Below are 22707 nucleotides of genomic sequence, written 5' to 3'. Positions count from 1 at the left end.
TTTGCACCAAGTTAGTATCACAAAATGTAACATGTATAGACTCCTCAATAATCCTAGCATCTTGATGATAAACTCTATATGCTTTACTAATTGTGGAATGTCCTACAAATAAGCACCCATACACCTTTGGATTAAATATACCCAAATTATCTTTGTTATTAAGAACAAAGCATTTGCATCCAAAGATGTGCAAGTAGTCCAAGTTTGGTGGGTAACCTTTCCAAAGTTCATAAGGAGTTTTCTTCAAAAAGTTCCTTATGATTGTTCGATTCAAAATGTGGCAAGCTGTGTTAACCGCTTCAGCCCAAAGGAATTTTGGAACATTGCTCTCACAAAGCATAGCTCTTGTCATTTCTTGTATGCTTCTATTTCTTCTTTCTACAACACCATTTGTTGTGGTGTCCTTGGACAAGAGAAGGTGTGAGATATTCCAAATTTCTCACAAAAGGATTCAAATAAATTGTTTTCAAATTCAGTTCCATGATCACTTCTTATAGAAGAAATCTTTAAATCCTTTTCATTTTGAATTTTCTTGCAAAAGATTTCAAAGGCCGAAAAGGCTTCATTTTTATGTGCAAGAAATAAGACCCAACCAAACCTAGAATAGTCATCCACAATTACTTAACCATAATGTTTACCACCTAGGCTTTGAGTTCTTGTTAGACCGAACAAATCAATATGTTGTAATTCAAGTGGCCTTTTAGTAGAGATGTCTTCCTTTGGTTTAAATGAACTTTTTGTTTATTTTCCCATTTGGCAAGCATCACAAGTGATGTCTTTGTCAAACTTCATCAAAGGAAGACCTCTTACTAACCCTTTCTTTACAAGTTTGTTTATTTGAAACATACTTGTATGGCCCAATCTCTTGTGCCATAACCACTTTTTAGATTCTTTAGAATGAAAACAAGATACATTTGATCCTTTAGTTCATCAAGAGTAAGTCCATACACATTATTAAAATGCTTGGCAACAAATAACACTTTATTAGTCTTTTCATTTACAACACAGCATTCAAGTCGTTTGAAAGTCACTAAATATCCTAAATCACATAGCTAACTTATACTCAAATGATTGTGCTTCAATCCACATACCAAAAATACATCATCAATGAAGGTAGAGTGTTCATTACCTACTTTTCCAACAGCAATTATTTTACCTTTTCCATCATCTCCAAAGGTCACAAAACCTCCATCATACTTGTTTAGTTTGATGAAGTAAGTTGACCTTCCAGTCATGTGCCTTGAGCATCCACTATCCATGTACCACATAACCTATTTATTCTTGGATGCTAGGCAAATCTGCATGAAGAATTTCAAGTAACCTTAGGTATCCAAATTAATTTGGATCTTTTGAAATTAATCCATCTTGGTTGCCCAAGTGCATTGAAATCACTCACAACAATGATAATATGAATGACCAAATTTTTTACAATTAAAACAATGATTTCCTGATGCATGTTGCTGAAATTGAGATGAGCTACCATGTTAGAAATGATTAAAGGGCTGAAATTTTCTGGTTTTTGGAAGAGGTGCATTTTCTTTGACAAATTGGTTTTTGTTATAGTTATTTCTCTTTACAAAGACATTTTCACCAGAATTTTTGAAGGCTTTTGGATTTTTCAAAATTGAGGTTTTGTTGTAAAATGGTGGTTTCTTGAAAGCAACCTTATTTTTCGAAATATATCCCAGACCTGACCTATTTGAAACAGATTCGGTTCTTGGTGTAGGCTCAGTTTCATTTGTGTAAAGTTCATCAAACCTTTCCTCAAGTGTGAGAACATAACCCATACTAGATTTGTTAGATGTGGATTTAGTATTTGATGAAGAAGCCACAAATTTCATAGAGGAATCACTAAAAACTGCACTTTTCTTGATTATATAACCTAAACCAGATTTTTCAAATAATGGTCTTTGGCTTGCAAGTAATTTGTCCAAATTACTGGAACATTGAGCAAATTTTGCTAAGTCGCCATTCAACCTTTTAATCATATCTTTTAATCTTTCATTTTCAGCAATTAGCTCTTGAGAAGGATCCACAATGTGCTTTCCTTTTAATTTTTCAAGTTCAGATTTTAGAAATATGTTTTCTTCAATAATGTCCAAAGCACTTTCAGTTTCCTTCACTTTTTCTTTTTAAAAATCATTTTCAACTTTCAACACATCTTTTTCAGATCTGCACTTATTGTACTTATCTAGCAGCTTTGATGTGTTTAGAGTGAGATCATCAATAATAGCATGTAAATAATCTATAGTCAAATCATAGTAATTTACCTCATCAAGATATTATTTCCAGCCATGAAACAGTCTTTATCTTCACTTTTAGACTCTTCTTCTTCATTTGAGTCGTTCTCAAGATCCTCCCAAGGTGCCATGAACACTCTTTTCCTTTCTTTCTTTCCTTTGTCCTCCTTCTTGAGCTTTGGACAGTTTAGTTTGAAGTGTCCAGCCTCCTTGCAATGATGAAACATCACCTTGCTCAAGTCTATTTTGTGTTCCTTGGAGCTTGAACCCTTGTACTTGCCTTTGTTCTTCATCATCCTTCTGAATCTCCTAACAAAAAATATGAACTCATCATCTGAAATACCATCACTAGACTCACTTTCTTTTGGTTCTATTTTTGACTTGAGGGCTATTTCCTTTTTCTTTGAGTCCGGGTTTTTGTGTGTGGTTTCATAGGCAAGGAGTTTTCCTCTCAGCTAGGACAGTGGCAGTGGTTTCCCATTTTTTTGTGAGGCTTCTAAGGAGTTTTCTCACTAGAGTTTGTTCTGAATAGTTTGTACCCATAGCATCAAGGTTGTTGATTATGATTGAGAATCTCTCAAACACTTCATCAATGCTTTCTCCATCCTTCATGTTAAACATCTCGTACTCTTTTTGTAGCATATCAATCCTCATTTCTTTGACTTGTTTAGTGCCTTCGTGTGTAACCTGAAGTTTTTTCCGTATTTTTTTGGCTGTCTTGCATCTAGATATCTTTCAGTACTCTTCAAAGCTGATAGCACAGCGAAGAAGATTGATGGATTTAGCATTTAGCTCCATCTTCTTTTTATCGTCTTCATTACATTCAACTTCTTCTTTTGGAGTCACCACTCCATCAGCACTTGTTTTTTTGGGATCTTGGGACCGCTCACAACAATCTTCTATATGTTGTAGTCAATGGATTGGATGAAGATCCTCATCCTCTCTTTCTAATAAGCATAGTTCTTCACATTGAAGAACGGTAGCCGGTAGTTTGACTGACCTTCAGTGAGATTGTAGGCAACTGTGGTTGTGCCTAAGTTGTTCGCCATTGGATCTTTGCTTCAAGTGGTGAAGCTTGATTCCTGAGACCTTAGCTCCTGATACCAATTGAAGGTTGTAGTAGGTTTAGAGAAGGTGGTTGAATCTATGCCTTTCTTTTAAGTTACTAAAATGACCCTTTAAAACAAACTTTCAATTCTGATTCTGTTTGAACTCAGCAGTGGAAAATTTAAGAGACAATTTATTTTTGTCTCATGAATATCAGAAAACAGAACATAGCAGAGAAGAGAGAAGCTGACACCACCATATATCCTGGTTCAGTTGTCTTGTGCAATGCAACCTACATCCAGTCTCCTCCACAACAATAGAGGAATTTCCACTATAGTTAAAAGTATTACATACACCAATTCCACAAGATTGACACAATCCTTTCACACTCAAGTTCTAACCTAACTTAACATTGGCTATACTAATACCTAACTCTTCACTCTTAGTGCTCACCCAACTAAGAAAGGGGTACCTCACTAGTACTGGATACAAGACACAAACTTACCTAAAGAAATCTGAAAATAACTCTAGGCTTTTCTCTCAAGTGTATCACTCAGCCTCTTTCTACTCATGGCTTTTACTTGAGCTCTCTCATTATGCCTTTTCACTCAAGAAATTATAGAAAGATAAACATTGAAAAGTAAATTACAATCTGTAAAACATGAAGGAGATTGGCTTCATCAACAGCCTCTTTGCTATGTGATAAACCAAACTTGCACGTCTCTGAGTGAGTTCTTCAATATTTGCCGAATGCTTCTTTGAAAGAAAGCATTATCCAAGTAGAGGAACTTCTTCAGGAAACTCTTCACAGAACACAACTTACCAAAATCTGGTTTTTTCTCCTTGGCTTCTGAATGAACACCAAACTTCTTTTATCTCATTGCATGTTGCTGGATTCTTCTTCCTAGGTCAACTTCTTGAGCTTTGTGCTTCACCAACCCATTTTCTCACTTTTTCCCAATAGTCCTCAGAAAGGAAACTTTGCTCTGACCTTCTCTTATTGACCGAAAACCATAGGAAAGCATAAAACATATATCTTCAATGGTAAACCCAGATCTTGGCCATTGAGGAGCTACTTGGTCCCCAAGACTCACTTGTGACCGTAGATACATAGTAGATTAGAGCAGAAATCAACTTTCTCATGTAAACCCATTTTTGGAGTGGCAGAGAGTTGGGAAGAAGAGAGGAACGTAGTTTTCATGCAATAGGAAATGGTTTACCTTTAACCTTTGCCTAAGCTTGGTTTGGTTTGAACTTGCTGATTTAACCTCAACCTTTCTTGCCTATCCTTCTCTTTATTTCTTCTTCAGTGAACAGCTTGAGTATTAAGCTTTTTCTCTTTCTTTTTCTAATTTCAGATTTAGACAAGATAGGTGTACGTTGCTTTTGGGGAAGGCATATAGGAAGAATTTGAATGAGAGAGCAAAATGGACTTGGATTGAGTTTTTATCAAATTCAGCCCGTTGGTTCCTTACCTAGCTTCCTTTAGGGCTTTGTTTGTGTTATCAGCCCATCAGTCTTGTTTATTGTTTTCCTTCCTCTTGGGCTTTCAGCAAAGATGAGTTTTGGCCTACAACAAAAAATAATTAGCCTCATATAATCATAAACAATCAACACTAAATATTTAATTTGCTTAATAAAATGATGTTTGTCATCATTAAATAATTTAGTTAATTTCTTAACTCAACAGTGTTGGGTGGCCATAGAGGAGCACAAACATAAGTTAAGTGTGGTAGAGATGAAGATGTTGAGATAGATAAGTGGTCATACGCGATTGGATAGAATAAGGAACCAAGATATAACAGAGAGTTGGAGTAGCACCTATTGTAGAAAAGATGGTAGAATCGTATCTGAGGTGGTTTGGACATGTGAGAAGAAGACCGACAAAGCACCCAATCAGGAGGGTGGATAAGATGGAAAATGGACAAGGAGTGAAAGGCATATGAAAATCTAGGAAGACCATTAATGAGATGGTCAAATAAGATCCTCTTTGTAAACAGTCTCTCTGTAGACATGATAGAACTCAATGTCGTCGTTTGATCCATATAGCCGACCTCACCTAGTGGGAAAAAGCTTGTTGTTGTTGTTGTTTGTAATCTGAGAACAGAATTAGAAATCAGACCTATTTTGGTCTGATTTGTATATAGCGTTAACATGAGAATTCAAATCCCATTAGAATTAAAATCAGTATTATTTTTTATACCAAAATATGAAATAAAATTTCGATTCTCTAGAGAATTCTATTCCAAGAGTTTCCAAACAAGTTCTTATTATTATATGAAACTATAAAATTTTGACTTTTATCAGTTTAAAAATTATTATCTTTAAATATTTAAAATTATATATTAAAATTTTCATAATTTTATCTTATATTTAATTAAATTAGTTGAATTTTGGTTGAACCTTTAAACCATTGAACTAGTCATTTTAGCAACTTTAATATTTTTATGATCGTGGCTTTTTTTTCGAGATTGTTACTGTTTAGGGTTGATTAATGTTGTTTAGGGTTGATTTGTTTTATATAGTTATTTTTTCTTATGTTTCTTTTATGCAATTTTGTTGTTGATGAAATTTCAAGTTAGTGATCCAATAAGCTAGTAAGAAACCTGATGTGGAGCAAAAATTAAGGGCAGCTGGTTTTAGTAATTAGTTTATCGTTGACCCTGATGGTGTGGAGGGAGGAATGGCGTTGGCTTGGAGGGAAGGGGTGACAGTGCAGGTTGTACAATCGGACCAATTCTTTATCGCGGCAAGAATTACTGATCATGGTCTTAATGAGAGCTGGAGTTTGATAGGGGTGCACTTATTAAACACCAATGAGCAAGTGCGTTCATTGCAATTCTCTGGATTACAGCTGGTTATCCAACAATTCAGCGAAAAGATTATAGTCACTTGAGACTTTAATGCCATCACTTCGCAAGCTGAGAAATTGGGAGGTATTGCTAAATCGGCATCTTCCATCGCTGCATTTCGCAACTTTATTTATGATGGAACTCTGGTGGACATAGGAATGGTAGGGAGGCCCTTTACTTGGACAAATAGGCACCGCGGAGATAACTTGGTTTAGGAAAGATTGGATAGGGCCCTCATCGGGACTGATTGGCTATCGTTGTACGCTAATTCAGTGGTCCTTCGACTCTCGGAGTTGGGTTCAGACCATGCCCCTCTTTTGATAGACTCTAACCCGAGACCAAGGAACTCTAAGAGACGATTCACGTTCCAAGAGTGATGGTGCTCAAAACTGAGGTGCGACAAATTATTTGTGATGCTTGGAAAGAAGATATCTATGGCTCTCCAATGTTCATTCTGGCCCAGAAGTTAAAACGATGTAGACACCACATCGTTCAATGATAAAGAGAGGGAAAGCATAACTCTAAAAAATAGATTGAGCAACTAAGTCATCAGATTGAAGAGCTGAGATCAGCGGGCATGCATGGTAGAGAGGAACTGCTGGAACTAGAGCGAAAATTGGAAATAGCCTACCATGATGAAGAGATGTATTGGAAGGCAAAATCCAGGGTTAAATGGCTTCAAGAAGGGGACCGCAACACTCAATTCTTCCATCAAAAATTTAGAAACAGGATGAGAAGGTACATAATTTGGAAATTAGAGAGTGTAAATGGTGCAACATCAACTACAAATTCAGAAATTGCAAGAGTAGCTGAGGAATATTTCAAGGAGATCTTCTCTTCCATATGCCAAACCGAACCGAATCCTTATTTCACCGACTTTGAGCCTAAGATTACCCCTTCCATGAACTGTAGGTTGCAAAGACCGGTTACTATAGAAGAAGTTAAGAGAGCCACCTTTAGTGTGCATCCCCAAAGTGCCCCGGGAGAAGATGGCATGACAGCCAAGTTTTTCCAGTGTTATTGGGACATCATTAGCAATGACTTATTTTGTGCAGTTCGAAGTTTCTATGCAAGTGGAAGACTTCTTAAAAGCTTAAACCACACCCATATTTGTCTCATTCCTAAAGTTCCAGATGCTAACAACATGACTCAGGTGAGACCTATTAGCCTCTCTATGGTGGTCTATAAAATTATCTCTAAGATTCTGATTTTTAGACTTCAAGGTTTGATGAAAAATTTGGTAAGTCTTAACTAGAGTGCTTTTATTAAAGACCGCTTGATCTCGGATAATATTTTAATCGCACATGAATATATGCATTATCTAAAAAGTAAGAGGCAAGGGCTGGAGACTGAAACGGCTGTGAAATTAGATATGAGCAAAGCTTATGATAGGGTGGAATGGCACTTTCTTTGGTTCATATTAACAAAGCTAGGCTTTGATGGTACTCTGATTGCTTGGATTTAGGAGTTAGTCACAACTGTTTCTTATTCTGTCGTTGTGGAAGGCCAATCCTATGGTTTCTTTAAACCAAATAGAGGTCTCCGTCAAGGAGACCCCCTATCCCCATATCTTTTCTTATTTTGTGCAGAAGGTCTCTCCTTCTTGCTACACAAGACAGAACAAAACAATCTAATTCAAGGTATTCAAGTGTCAAAGAGGTGCCCCATAGTCAACCACCTACTGTTTGCGGATGATTCGATCCTATTTTGCAAGGCTTCTACAATCTTGTGCGAGAATATTTTGGAACTCTTACATACATATAAGGGCTTTAGTGGACAAAAAGTGAATCTCAACAAATCATCAGTCTTCTTTAGTCATGACACTCCGGATTTACTCAGAAATCAATGGGCAGCGGCTCTAAATATTAACCACATAGGGGTTACAGACAAATATTTGGGCCTTCCTTCTATTGTTAATAAATCGAAGAAAGCTACCTTCAGCCTCATTAAGGATAAGATTAGGAAGCATATTCTAGGCTGGAAAAGAAAGCTACTGTCAGCAGGAGGTCGACACACCTTACTCAAGGCAATAGGAGAAGCAGTCCATATATATACATTGTCCTGTTTTAAGCTCCCAGACACACTCATCTCAGAAATTCATAGCATGCTCTCTCAATACTGGTGGGGACAACGAGGTACAGAGAGAAAAATGGTGTGGATCAGCTGGAATACTATGACAAGACCTAAGAAGGAAGGGGGACTAGGGATCAAGGACCTCAGGGTGCAGAATCTAGCCTTACTGGGGAAGCAGTTTTGGCGAATAACAACACAACCAAGTTCACTCCTATCTAGAATTTTAAAAGGAAAGTATTATCGATACTGCAATACATTAAAAGCCGAGACTGAAAACACACCTTCATGGGGGTGGCGCAGCTTGCTAGAGGGGCGCAAAGTGGTTGAGAAGGGGCTCTCTTGGAGCGTTGGCACAGGCTCAGAAATCAGAATCTTTGAAGACCCATGGCTTCCACCTCCCTATCCTTTCACTGTCCCTCCACAATCAGCTCATCAAGCTACAGATCCAACAATTTTCTGGGTTAAAGATCTAATTACTTCAAACGGCCAGTGGAACACAAATATGATTCAACAAGTTTTTACCGAAGGCATTAGTAGTAGAATTTTATCAGTTCCGATTGAAGGTGATAGTGATAAAATTAAATGGGCTTTGCACAGATCAAACGCTTACAATGTCGCTGTAGGATACCAGATTGCCTACAACTTTTTCCACAAGCCCTTGGAGCTTGGCCATCCAAATCTGCATCTGAGGGACCTTTGGACATCCCTATGGAAGCTCTCAGTCCCCCACAAAATCCAAATCTTTCTCTGGAAAGCCTGCCATGAACCTCTACCACTCTCCTCCCTTCTCCATCACTGATTCCCGTCCATTAGTGGAATCTGTCCTTACTGTCATGAAACAGAGGAAATCCAGTGCTTAATTAAATGCAGAGAAATACAAGAAATTTGTGGACAATCTCAACTCAATTGGTTCTTACCTAACTCGGAGGTTATTGAATTCAGTTTATGGTGGTTGGCGTTAGTTCAAGGGCATGGTAGAACAAGAGGTGACTCGTTGCTGCAACAGATCGTTGTAACCCTTTGGTTGATTTGGAAGGAACGAAATAGCTAGTTCTATGAGGGCACACGCCGCAACCCAGTGGAAGTAGTAGCCTCGGCGACGAAGCTAGTCCGAGAAATGCGAGACCTTCCTCACCACTCTCCTCCTTAGTTGTTCTTACCACTGTTTCACTTTTTTTTTACGTTAAATTTGGGCTATTCAAATAACCTTTTGAGAGATCCCCTTTTACTTATTTCATTCCTTGTAATGTAGACACCTCATTCTATTTTTATTAATAAAATTTCATTGTCTTTGGAAAAAAAAAGCTGGTAAAAACCTGTTGTTAGTACTTAGTAGATAGTTGGATATTTAAGTGAATGTGTGTTCTTTATGTTTTTTAATAGTATACAAATGGTTGAAGATCTAGTCATAGTTTTTAAGTTTAAAACTCAAATACAATTATTCAATCTCCTTATAGTGTTATTGTTTGTCCATGTTTATATAGGTTCTATTAATTATTTTATATTTTTTATTTTTGTGGAATGATTTATTGACTGAACCAATAATTCAATAATCTAATAATTTGATTAAACTAGATATATAATTAAGAATTAATTGAATTTTAAACTAAAATTTAACATGTTAGAAACTTAGAATCTTAACAATATTAAGGCTATTTATTTCTCTGTCAGTTGCTAATCTATTTTATAAGGCACGCTAACATGAGAATAAAGTTGTTTCAATCAATTTGATCCCATTGTTAAATCAATTTAATCATCGAGTGAATATTAAGGAAAACAATTCAATTATCTTTATTTAACAATTAATTTACTAATATTATATATTATTAAATTTTAATATTATGTTAGGTAGCTCATAATTAGAACAACTAAATTTTTTAATTTTTGAATTAAAGGTGAAAATTTAAGTACTGTTAATTTCACGTGAAGTTAATAAGTAAAATTGTTAAATAATTTAAGTAATTTGACTAAATTTTTATGTAATAGTTATGTAATTATTATTTTTTAATTTGTAATTTTAGTTAATTTTTGTTTGTTTAACTTTATAAAGAGTTGCAAACTCCCGGTTCCCAATACATTTGGCAGAGACACGATTAACAGCGATTCATTCCCATTTGTTGAAGTCTTAGCTTCTAAATGGTTCGTAAGCGATTTCAGGCACAGGAACCCAAAACAGGTAGCTTTTCTAGCAACACAAAAATTGTATTATTGGATCTCACGTATTCTAGTACCATTTCAATTTCAGCAGACCATTTATCATAGTATCCAACCTTGCACACAAGCTGTTCGATGAAATGTTTCACACAAGAATCTTAGAGCCTTTTTGTTATTTTCTTTTAGTTTACAAATTGCATCACCAATAACTAGAATGCACTTAAGACTAGTTAATCTAGTTTGAGCCAAATCAGTTTATTATTTAGTTTTTTAATTTATTATTTATATGACTCACCCAACCACTTGAATCAGTCTGGAAGGAGCTTTATTTCATCTATTTATTGAAGTTTGATTGGGTTTCTTTACTGTTTTTAAATGCAGGTCTATACTATGCTCAAAACTTCCTAAAGAAAATTGGGTTAGGAAAGGAGAACTATTACTTCTGGAAACAAATCGGTAAGGCTTTGCTTTGCACCTACGCAATTGCAGGTGCAGTGTGGCTATACAACGAGACATCGCCACTGGGGTGGTGGACGCTGAAGCCGCGACCAAAAGAAGAGTGGGAACTAGCCCACTTGTATGAGTACCGACAGTTCCCATACCCCGGAGATGAGGAAGCAATGCAGGAGTTCATTGCAAAGGGTGGAATGATTGGAACAACCATTGGTCCTAAAGGGACTATTGAGACCGATAAGGATGCATTGAATTACCAGAAACAGCTACAGGACAAGAAGTTTGAGCAAGAAGCTCTGAAAATGTGGATGAGGATGAGGAATGAGGTCATTGGTGAGCTTCAGGAACAAGACTTTGATTTGGAATGACTTTAGTGAAACTTGACAATTAGATAATATGAACTTTTTGTGTGGCTGAAAAACAAAATGTTGGGAAAACAGTTCATGGTAGTAAATAGATTTTGCATTATTAAAGGGTTTCAGTTTTATAATCTCAATAAATAGACTTTGTATAAGTGCAAAAGGCTAATCATTCTGTTCTTTGATGATGAATAACGTGTCTTACCCTGTAATTTACCTTTTTTGTTTGTAAGTTTTATTCTTTACAATGTTCATGCAGTAGGAGTGCAACAGAATTATCAAATGGATAATTGCCGCTTTTGTAAAGCTTTTATCTATTCTAAAATAATAACAAGCAAACGCAAAACGAGTATTCTAAAATGTGATTAGGGAAGTTTTTTTTTCCTGCTGTTGGATTAACCAGTGACTTCTATTCTCGTTGCATAATATAAATCTATAACAAGATATAATGGAAAATTCATTTTTGGTGTTCAATTTTTTTTCCATTTTTATCATTTTTAATAACTTACTTCCAGTTATAACATTCTACTACTTTATTTCCATTCACGTTCACGTCAATATAACTTCTCCACGTTAATTTCTCTCGCATCACGTTACTGCATCAGTTACAAAATTCTGCTACTTAATTCCCACTACTGCAGTTAATTTCTCTCACGTCAATTGTATTATTCCCAACTTTTCTTCTTAATCTCTCTTACTTCACTGGTTACTCCATATCTCTCCATAATAGAAAAAATTTCCTTCATTTCTCCTTTATCTTCTCCTGCATTCTTCTCATTCTGCCTAAATATAATGTAAAATCTACTGTAATTTATTTTTCGTCATTAAATAAAAGTGTATAACTGTTTTAATATGTTTCTTTTGATTAATTATAGTTGACAACATATTCACGAGGGAGTGGTCGACAAACTTGGTAAGACTATGCCAGACAACAAAGACAAAATATGAGTGAAGAACAGAGGCAGCAACACCTTGCTAGAAGGCGTGCCAGTTACCGAGAGAGTATTAGACGAGAAAAATAAATCGATACATCAAGTGGACTAACTAACATGACAACACCATTACAAGATATCACAAATATACCTCCTCAACAATACTCTATATCAGGTACTTTAAATTATACTTCTCATGAATAAATTTATTTTTTTAGTTTATCATTTAATATGGATTATTTTTTACGATATATCTATGTTACTAGACTCTTAGTAGGTACCAATTATGTATAATTTATTTCTTGAGTGTACCTTTAAATGATCAAATTACATTATTTTCATCTTAATGAATTTTTTACATATACAGATACTCACAATAACATCAGAGCTGGTTCAAGTAATATACCAAACGATCCAAATATAAGTAGGAATCCTATATTTATATTTATTTAATTAATAATAATTTATTTTTTCTTAAATTTTGATTCAATAAATCTTTTATTATTGGCCTAAATAATATTATTATATTATCTTAAATGTACTTTACATCATTATAATCTCAATTATTAAATAGTTTAATAATTTTTTAATATAATATAACACAAATATAAAATTTTTATAACTGTATTACTATAAGAAAATATATATTCACTGTCTAATAATATATTTGTTATTAAATTTTTTGATTCTGTAACAAAAAAACTTAATAGATAATTCTGGTATATATGTTTAACCTTTTTTCTACAATTTAGTTCGCCATTTAATTTGAATTATTTCTACAATATCTCTATATTAATGTACGCTACAGAATGTACTAATTCTCAGCCTACATTATTTTCATGTTAAGAATAAATTTTTTAAATATTTAGATATTTAAATACTCATACTCAAAATAAAAGTGAAACTGATTCAAGTAATAGACCGAATGGTAATAATATGGGTAGGACTCCTGTAAATTTATTTAATTAATAGTAATTTATTTTTTCATAAATTTTGATTCCATAGATCTTCCATTATTGTCCTAAATAATATTATTATAAGAATAAATAAAATGTTCTCGCGCCGTATCATTATAAAAAAATATATTAGATATATGTTTAATAATATATTTGTAGCTTAAATTTATTCACTGTATAACAAAAACAATTAATGATAATTTTGATATTTTTTATACTTTTTCTTCTAAAAAATAGATATATCAGAAGTGGCAATTTTTTCACTACATAAATTTAAATTGATAAATTTACTATTTCAATATAATTATTATTATGCTACAAGTTTAATATAATTTTTATATTCACGAATTACTTATCTCTAAAGAAAAATTATACACTGTAAAATATAATCATTTAAAATACATTATTGTCATTCCCAAACAGTCCAAATATGAAAAGGAATCCTATATATTTATATTTATTTAATTAATAATAATTTATTTTTTCTTAAATTTTGATTCCATAAATCTTTTATTATTGGCCTAAATAATATTATTATAGATATTATTATATTGTCTTATAGTACTTTACATAATTATAATATCAACTATTAAATAGTTTAATAATTTTTTAATATAATATTATACTGCCAAACAATTTTTATAACTGTATTATTATAAGAAAATATATATGTTCAATGTTTAATAATATATTTGTTATTAAATTTTAATAGATAATTCTGGTATATTTTTTTAACTTTTTTTCTACAATTTAATTTGTCATTGAATTTGAATTATTTCTACAATATCTCTATGTTAATGTACTCTTAGTACCATTTACCTGTAATTTATCTACCGAATGTACTCTTAAATTGTCAACATACATTATTTTTATGTTAATAATAATTTTTTTAAATATTTAGATACTCATAATAAAAGCAAAAGTGATTTAAGTAATAGACCAAATGATAATAAATGTGGATAGAACTCCTGTATATTTATTTAATTGATAGTAATTTATTTTTTCATAAATTTTAATTCAATAAACCTTCCATTATTGACCTATATAATATTATTATAAGAATAAATAAAAGGTTCTCGTGTCGCTTCATTATAAAAAAAATTATATTAGATATATGTGTTTAATAATATAATTGTAACTTAAATTTTTTCACTGTATAACAAAAATAATTAGTATTTCGATATTTTTTATACTTTTCCTTATCAAAAATAGATATATCAGAAGAAGATAAAATAATATTTTAAACAATCGTATTTTTCTATTTATTTTTTATATTTTTAAACAATCGTATTTTTCTATTTATTTTTATGACTTTGAGTTAGATAGAAGAAGATAAAATAATATTGTAATAATTATTTTATGAATTATGTTATTTGTAGATTTGTAGATAGGTGATATATGTGTTTATTATAATTAAATCATTTTCATATTATTATTATTTATAGATAGGTAATATATGATTATTTTAATTTGAACATTTTTATATTATCATTAATTATTCTATATTATTATTTTTATGTTATTCGAATTTAAAATTTTAAAATTCATTAAAATAATTATCTTTAAATCCCATAAAAAAAAGTGGCTGTACAGGCATGACAGTGCCTGTTAAGCCACTAGTATTGTATAATTGGTAGAGTAAACACTACAAGAAAATCGACAGATAGCGGCTGTTACTTAGCAGCGGTTCTGTCAGCGGTTCTTGTGGCGGTTTAAGGGGATGCTACCGAATGAGCTTATTTTGTAGCGGTTTTTTGGTAACCGCTGTAAAATGTACCCGTTTTACAGGGGTTCTTGTGACGGTTTCAGGGGACGCTGCTAAATAATCTCAAGTTGCAGCGGTTTTTCTGTAACCCCTGCTAAATGTCCAGTTGTTGAATACATTGATACTCGTTTTGCAGCGGTTTTTTTTCAACCGCTGAATCAACCGCTGCAATATTATTTTTAACATGAATTTTTTTTGTATAAACATTATTGCCTTCTTATAACTATTCTTGTCCTTGCTATTTTTTTAATGAAAATACATGCTTCAAATACTGCAACTTAATTAATGCATTAAATAAATTTTTAATTTTGTGTTACATAAAAAATAATTCAGTTATTAAAAAATATTTATACATGAATAACTAAAAACGAATTTATGAATCAGGTTTTCTCTTATTGTATCAGCCATTTTGAGTTTGTATTTAACCATAACTGGTAACATAAAAATCAAGTGAACGTCCGAATTCATATACTCAGAACAAAGTTCAATGGAGCATAAAAATCGGAATTAAAAAAGTAGACAAACAAGTTTTGAGTCAAAATTTCTCATCAACATCGTATTGACCTGGCCAGAAATACTCTGTCAAAAAAGCGCTGCAGTGACGTGATAACAGATCTGATAAGTCATCTCCAAACCATAGCAACTTGTTCAGATCGAAACCCCTTTTTGCAGCATGTACGGCATCTTCTCTATGTTGGGTGTTTAAAGTTTCATTGTCTTCTTCTGAAACCTTATTAAGCTCAACATCCCTAGAGATGTCATTTTCACCGGAGAAGATAGCATCTAAATCGTCTTCTGAATCAGTGTCTGCTCCATCTAGAGTGTCAGCAACTATTTCGCCTGAGTATTCAGCTGACACTGAATATATGAACATGCCACCAACAACATATAAATCTACTTAATTAAAAGATAATGACAACTTCCAAGTCATTCTAGTTATTAAGGAAAAAAATTATGGAATTATGGAAAGAGGACTTTCAAAATTAACAAATACAAAATTAACTATTACCGTCTCCTTCGTCGGTAGTTTAGACAAATTTCTTGGAAAGAAGCTCTCTAATAGCACGTTCTATATACTTCAATTCCTCTTTTGAAGCAATCTCCAACTCAACACCATGCGAGTTATTAAAGTGCATCTGCACCATAATAAAATGTATAGTTGATGGTCTATTTTGTAAAGCATATTGTGTCTCTGTAATTCACTTTTTGTGCTAGAAATTTATTTCCAACCTTTAATTCAGCAAGTATGTCTTTAGATGTCTTACTAGCTACAAATATCACAAAAACATAGACAAATTTTTCCTCGTACCTTGATCCCTATTCATGAAGTTCCTAAAAAATTTTAGCATGAACGTAACAACTATCACTGGTTAAATGTTGTAAGCATATAGCAACTTAAAATACTTATCATTCAAATAATGTTTAACTCAAGTGTTTAAGGGTACGGCTAATGAACAGACCTGCACAGTAGCTTCGTTCGCCGTTTCCAAGTATTCATTAGAACAAGATTGTCCTGATATAGCCTCCAACCAAGACCTAACATTCAACTTACGTGACCATATGTCTCTGGCAACCGTTATTGCATGTTCCAATGCAGAGAATGGAGAGGCCATAGCCATTTCGTTAGCGAATGTTGTGCCTGCACAGCATGATGAGAAATCCTCCGTTTTCATTTCTCCTGTTACAACACCATTTTATATTAACTATATTTGTCAACGATAACAATACTGTAATTCAAGATAATTTACTCGATGTCATAATTTTCTTTATTGGAGGTTAAGAACAATAACAATGATGATGGGAACAACAAAGCATTGACAACTAACTTTGAAAAGTAAAAAATCGTTGGAAAAAATAAGGAACTGGTGTATTCATGAAAATTAACTTGAAATGAAAACTTAATTCAAAGATGAAAACACAGATACTAATGTTACTAGCAAATTGCATACAGCATAAACACTGTTAAAATTATTAGACACACACAGATATTCTATGAATGATGTACATGTTTTGCCATATTTTCACTATGCCACATGATCGATGTTATCAGAAACATCTTCTGTTGGGTCTTCTATATCATCATCCCTTGTCAACTGTAAATCACTGATGTCACCTACTGCTGACATGTTCAACCCAAGTTGTGGAGAAAAAGTAGCTTCAACTTCTTCATTCTCTCCTCCCATGTCATACAAGTCTTGTGGTTTCACATGAACTACTACACTCTATTCTTGATCTACTTCATCATGTACATAGTACACGAGATGAGCTTCTGATGCCAATATGTATGGTTCATCCTCTTCTTGATCACCAGTATGAATTGGACGAGTGAAATTAATGCTGGTAAGTGATGAGCGGATAATTTATACGCTTTTTGGCATTATTTTTAGGTAGTTTTAGTAGGATCTAGCTACTTTTAGGGATGTTTTTATTAGTTTTATGCAAAATTCACATTTCTGGACTTTACTATGAGTTTGTGTGTTTTTTTTTTTGTGATTTTAGGTATTTTCTGGCTGAAATTGAAGGACCTGAGCAAAAATCTGATTCAGGCTGAAAAAGGATTGCTGATGCTATTAGATTTTGACCTCCCTGCACTCGAAATGTATTTTCTGGAGCTACAGAACTCCAAATGGCGCGCTCTCAATTGCGTTAGAAAGTAGACATCAAGGGCTTTCCAGCAATATATAATAGTTTAAACTTTAATTGAGTTTAGATGATGCAAACTGGCATTAAACACCAGTTCCATGCTGCATTCTGGAGTAAAACGCCAGAAACACGTCACAAACCAGAGTTAAACGCCAAAAATACGTTACAACTTGGCGTTTAACCCCAAGAGAAGCCTCTGAACGTGTAAAGCTCAAGCTTAGCCCAAGAGCACACCAAAGTGGGCCCTGGAAGTGGATTTCTACACTTAGACTTATTTTTGTAAACCCTAGTAGCTAGTCTAGTATAAATAGGACTTTTTACTATTGTATTTTTGTCTTTAGATTGATCTTTAATCAGTGTATGCGATTTTAGACCTTCATGGGGGCTGGCCATTCGGCCATGCCTGGACCATCACTAATGTATTTTCAACGGTGGAGTTTCTACACACCATAGATTAAGGTGTAGAGCTCTGCTGTTCCTCGAGTATTAATGCAATTACTATTATTCGTCTATTCAATTAAGCTTATTCTTATTCTAAGATATTCGCTGCACTTCAACATGATGAATGTGATGATCCATGACACTCATCATCATTCTTACCTATGAACGTGTGCCTGACAACCACTTCCGTTCTACCTTAGCTAGAGTGTGTATCTTTTGGATTCCTTAATCAAAATCTTCGTGGTATAAGCTAGAATCCATTGGCAGCATTCTTGAGAATCCGGAAAGTCTAAACCTTGTCTGTGGTATTCCGAGTAGGATTCAGGGATTGAATGACTGTGACGAGCTTCAAACTCACGAGTGTTGGGCGTAGTGACAGACGCAAAAGAATCACTGGATTCTATTTCGACATGATCGAGAATCGACAGATGATTAGCCGTGTTGTGACAGAGCATTTGGACCATTTTAACTGAGAGGATGGGAAGTAGCCATTGACAACAGTGACGCCCTACATATAGCTTGCCATGGAAAGGAGTAAGAATGATGGGATGAAAGCAGTAGGAAAGCAGAGACTCAGAAGGAACAAAGCATCTCCATACACTTATCTAAAATTCCCACCAATGATTTACATAAGTATCTCTATCTCTATTTTATGCTTTATTTATCTTTATATTCGAAAACCATTATAACCATTTGAATCCGCCTAACTGAGATTTACAAGATGACCATAACTTGCTTCATACCAACAATCTCCGTGGGATCGACCCTTACTTACGTAAGGTATTACTTGGACAACCTAGTGCACCTGCTGGTTAGTTGTGCGAAGTTGTCACAAAGTGTGATTCACATTTGAGAGCTCCAAGTCTTTGGCGCCATTGTTGATGATCACAATTTACGCGCACCAAGTTTTTGGCGCTGTTGCCGGGGATTGTTTGAGTTTGGACAACTGATGGTTCATCTTGTTGCTTAGATTAGGTAATTTTCTTTTCAAAAAGTTTTCAAAAATCTTTCAACAAATTTTTTCTTTGTTTTCGTTTCTCCAAAAAGTAATTTTCGAAAAAATCCAAAAAAAAATAATAAAATCATAAAAAACAAAAAATATTTTGTGTTTCTTGTTTGAGTCTAGTGTCAATTTTTAAGTTTGGTGTCAATTTCATGTTTTAAAAACTTTTTCATTTTTCGAAAATTCATGCATGTGTTCTTCATGATCTTCAAGTTGTTCTTGACAAGTCTTCTTGTTTGATCTTTAAATTTTCTTGTTTTGTGTTTTTTTTGTTGTTTTCCATATGCATTTTTGCATTCATAGTGTCTAAGCATTGAAAATTTCTAAGTTTGGTGTCTTGCATGTTTATCTTTTCTTGAAAATTTTTCAAAAATAAGTCTTGATGTTCATCTTGATCTTCAAAGTGTTCTTGGTGTTCATCTTGACATTCATAGTGTTCTTGCATGCATCTTGTGTTTTGATTCATAATTTTCATGTTGTGAGTCATTTTTGTGTTTTTCTCTCATCATTAAAAATTCAAAAATAAAAAAATATCTTTTCCTTATTTTACTCAAAAATTCGAAATCTTTGGGTTGACTTAGTCAAAATTTTTTAAAATTAGTTGTTTCTTGTTAGTCAAGTCAAGATTTTAATTTTAAAAATCTTATCTTTTTAAAAAATTTTCAAAAATCAAATCTTTTTCATTTTTCTTTTATATTTTCGAAAATATTTTTTAATTGATTTTCAAAATCATTTTCTTATCTTTATTTCAAAATTTTGAAAACTTTACTAACAATTAATGTGATTGATTCAAAAATTTGAAGTTTGTTACTTTCTTGTTAAGAAAGGTTCAATCTTTAAATTCTAGAATTATATCTTTTAGTTTCTTGTTAGTCAAGTAATCAAATTTTAATTTTAAAAATCAATTCTTTTTCAAATCATATCTTTTTCAAAATCAAATTCAAAAATCTTTTCTAACCTTTTATCCTTTCAAAATTGATTTTTAAATATTTTTCAACTAACTAATTGACTTTTTGTTTGTTTCTTATCTTTTTCAAAACTATCTAACTACTTTTCTCTCTCTAATTTTTGAAAATTCTTCCCTCTCATCTCTTTCTGTTTATTTATTCATTTACTAACACTTCTCTTCATCTCAAAATTCGAACCCTCTCTTCTCTTCTGTGTTCAAATTTGTCTCTTCTTCATTCTTATTCTTCTCTTTTTCTATTCACATAAAGGAATCTCTATACTGTGACATAGAGGATTCCTCTTCTTTCTTTATTTTCTTCTCTTTTATATGAGCAGGAACAAAGAAAAAGACATTCTTGTTGAAGCTGATCCTAAACCTGAAAGGACTTTGAAGAGGAAGCTAAGAGCAGCTAAAGCACAATACTCTTAAGAGGACCCAACTAAAATTTTCGAACAGGAAAAGGAGATGGCAGCCGAAAATAATAACAACAATAATGCAAGGAAGATACTTAGTGACTTTACTGCACCAAATTCCAAATTACATGGAAGAAGCATCTCAATCCCTGCCATTGGAGCAAATAATTTTGAGCTGAAGTCTTAATTAGTTTCTCTAATGCATTAGAATTGCAAGTTTCATGGACTTCCATCAGAAGATCATTTTCAGTTCTTAACTGAATTCTTGCAGATCCGTGATACTGTTAAGACCAATGGGGTTGATCCCGAGGTCTACAGGCTTATGCTTTTCCCTTTTGCTGTAAGAGACAGAGCTAGAGTATGGTTGGACTCTCAACCTAAAGATGGCCTGAACTCTTGGGATAAACTGGTCATGGCCTTCTTGGCCAAGTTCTTTCCTCCTCAAAAGCCTAGTAAGATTAGAGTGGATGTTCAAACCTTTAAGCAAAAAGATGGTGAATCCCTCTATGAAGCTTGGGAAAGATACAAGCAGTTGACCAAAAAGTGTCCTTCTGACATGTTTTCAGAATGGACCATCCTGGATATATTCTATGATGGTCTATTTGAATTGTATAAGATGTCATTAGACCATTCTGCAGGTGAATCCATTCACCTAAAGAAAACGCTTGCAGAAGCTCAAGAACTCATTGACATGGTTGCAAATAACCAATTCATGTACACCTCTGAGAGGAATCCTGTGAGTAATGGGACGCCTCAGAAGAGGGGAGTTCTTGAAATTGATACTCTGAATGCCATATTGGCTCAGAATAAAATGTTGACACAGCAAGTCAACATGATTTCTCAGAGTCTGAATGGATGGCAAAAGGCATCCAACAGTACTAAAGAGGCATCTTCTGAAGAATAAGCTTATGATCCTGAGAAACCTGCAATGGCAGAGGTGAATTACATGGGTGAACCCTATGGGAACAACTATAATTCTTCATGGAGAAATCATCCAAATTTCTCATGGAAGGATCAACAAAAGCCTCAACAAGGCTTTAATAATGGTGGAAGAAACAGGCTTAACAATAGCAAGCCTTTTCCATCATTTTCTCAGCAACAGATAGAGAATTTTGAGCAGAGCCCCTCTAGCTTAGCAAACATAGTCTCTGATCTATCTAAGGCCACTTTAAGATTCATGAGTGAAACAAGGTCCTCCATTAGAAATTTAGAGGCACAAGTGGGCCAGCTGAGTAAGAAATTCACTGAAACCCCTCCTAGTACTCTTTCCAACAATACAGAAGAGAATCCAAAAAGAGAGTGCAAGGCCATTGACATAATCACAATGGCCGAATCCAAAGAGGAGGAGAAGGACGTGAATCCCAGTGAGGAAGACCTCCTGGGATGTCCTCTGAACAAAAAGGAGTTCCAAACTGAGGAACCTAAGGAAAATGAGGCTCACCTAGAGACCATAGAGATTCCATTGAACCTTCTTTTACCATTCATGAGCTCTGAGAACTATTCTTCCTCTGAAGAGGATGAAGATGTAACTGAAGAGCAAGTTGCTCAATATCTAGGAGCCATCATGAAGCTGAATGCCAAGTTGTTTGGTAATGAAACTTGGGAAGGTGAACCTCCCTTGCTCATTAGTGAACTAGATACATGGGTTCAGCAAACTCTACCTCAAAATAAACAAGATCCTGGTAAATTCTTAATATCCTATACCATAGGCACCATGACCTTTAAGAAGGCTCTGTGTGACCTGGGGTCAAGTATAAATCTTATGCCACTCTCTGTAATGGAGAAGCTGGGGATCTTTGAGGTACAAGCTGTAAGAATCTCATTAGAGATGGTAGACAAGTCAATAAAACAAGCTTATGGATTGGTAGAGGACGTGTTGTTAAAGGTTAAAGGCCTTTACATCCCTGCTGATTCGATAATCTTAGACACTGGGAAGGATGAGAATGAATCCATCATTCTTGGAAGACCCTTCCTAGCCACAACAGGAGCTGTGATTGATGTTGACAGAGGAGAGTTAGTCCTTCAATTGAATGGGGACTACCTTGTGTTTAAAGCTCAGGGTTATCCTTCTGTAAACATGGAAAAGAGGCACGATAAGCTTCTCTCAATACAGAGTCAAATAAAGCCCCCACAATCAAACTCTAAGTTTGGTATTGGGAGGCCACAACCAAACTCTAAGTTTGGTGTTGAACCCCCCACATTCAAACTCTAAGTTTGGTGTTGGGAGGTCCCAACAATGCTCTGAACATCTGTGAAGCTCCATGAGAGCTCACTGTCAAGCTATTGACATTAAAGAAGCGTTTATTGGGAGACAACCCAATTTTTATTTATCTATATTTCTATTGTTCTTTTATGTTTTATTAGGTTTATGATCATGTGGAGTCACAAAACAATTGCAAAAATTAAAAACAGAATCAAAAACAGCAG

General features: G+C 33.9%; 1 protein-coding gene and 1 non-coding gene across 2 annotated transcripts; one reads left to right on the top strand and one right to left on the bottom strand.

Annotated features, from left to right (window-relative positions):
• The first annotated feature begins 10231 nt into the window (after positions 1–10231).
• On the top strand, positions 10232–11484 carry LOC112800328 (uncharacterized). The gene is made up of 2 exons (XM_025842556.3): positions 10232–10388; positions 10748–11484. The coding sequence occupies exons 1-2, from the start codon at positions 10349–10351 to the stop codon at positions 11185–11187; spliced, it is 480 nt and encodes a 159-aa protein (XP_025698341.1). The 5' UTR covers positions 10232–10348; the 3' UTR covers positions 11188–11484.
• A 9250-nt stretch (positions 11485–20734) lies between these two features.
• Positions 20735–20841, bottom strand: LOC112715237 (small nucleolar RNA R71). The gene has a single exon (XR_003159568.1). It is a non-coding gene; the product is annotated as a small nucleolar RNA R71 (small nucleolar RNA).
• Positions 20842–22707: the final 1866 nt, after the last annotated feature.

This window comes from Arachis hypogaea, chromosome 1 (genome assembly GCF_003086295.3).
Source record: "Arachis hypogaea cultivar Tifrunner chromosome 1, arahy.Tifrunner.gnm2.J5K5, whole genome shotgun sequence".
Taxonomy (NCBI): Eukaryota; Viridiplantae; Streptophyta; class Magnoliopsida; order Fabales; family Fabaceae; genus Arachis; species Arachis hypogaea.
The sequence above is the reverse complement of the archived record's forward strand: the minus strand, read 5'-3'. Positions and strand labels throughout refer to the sequence as shown.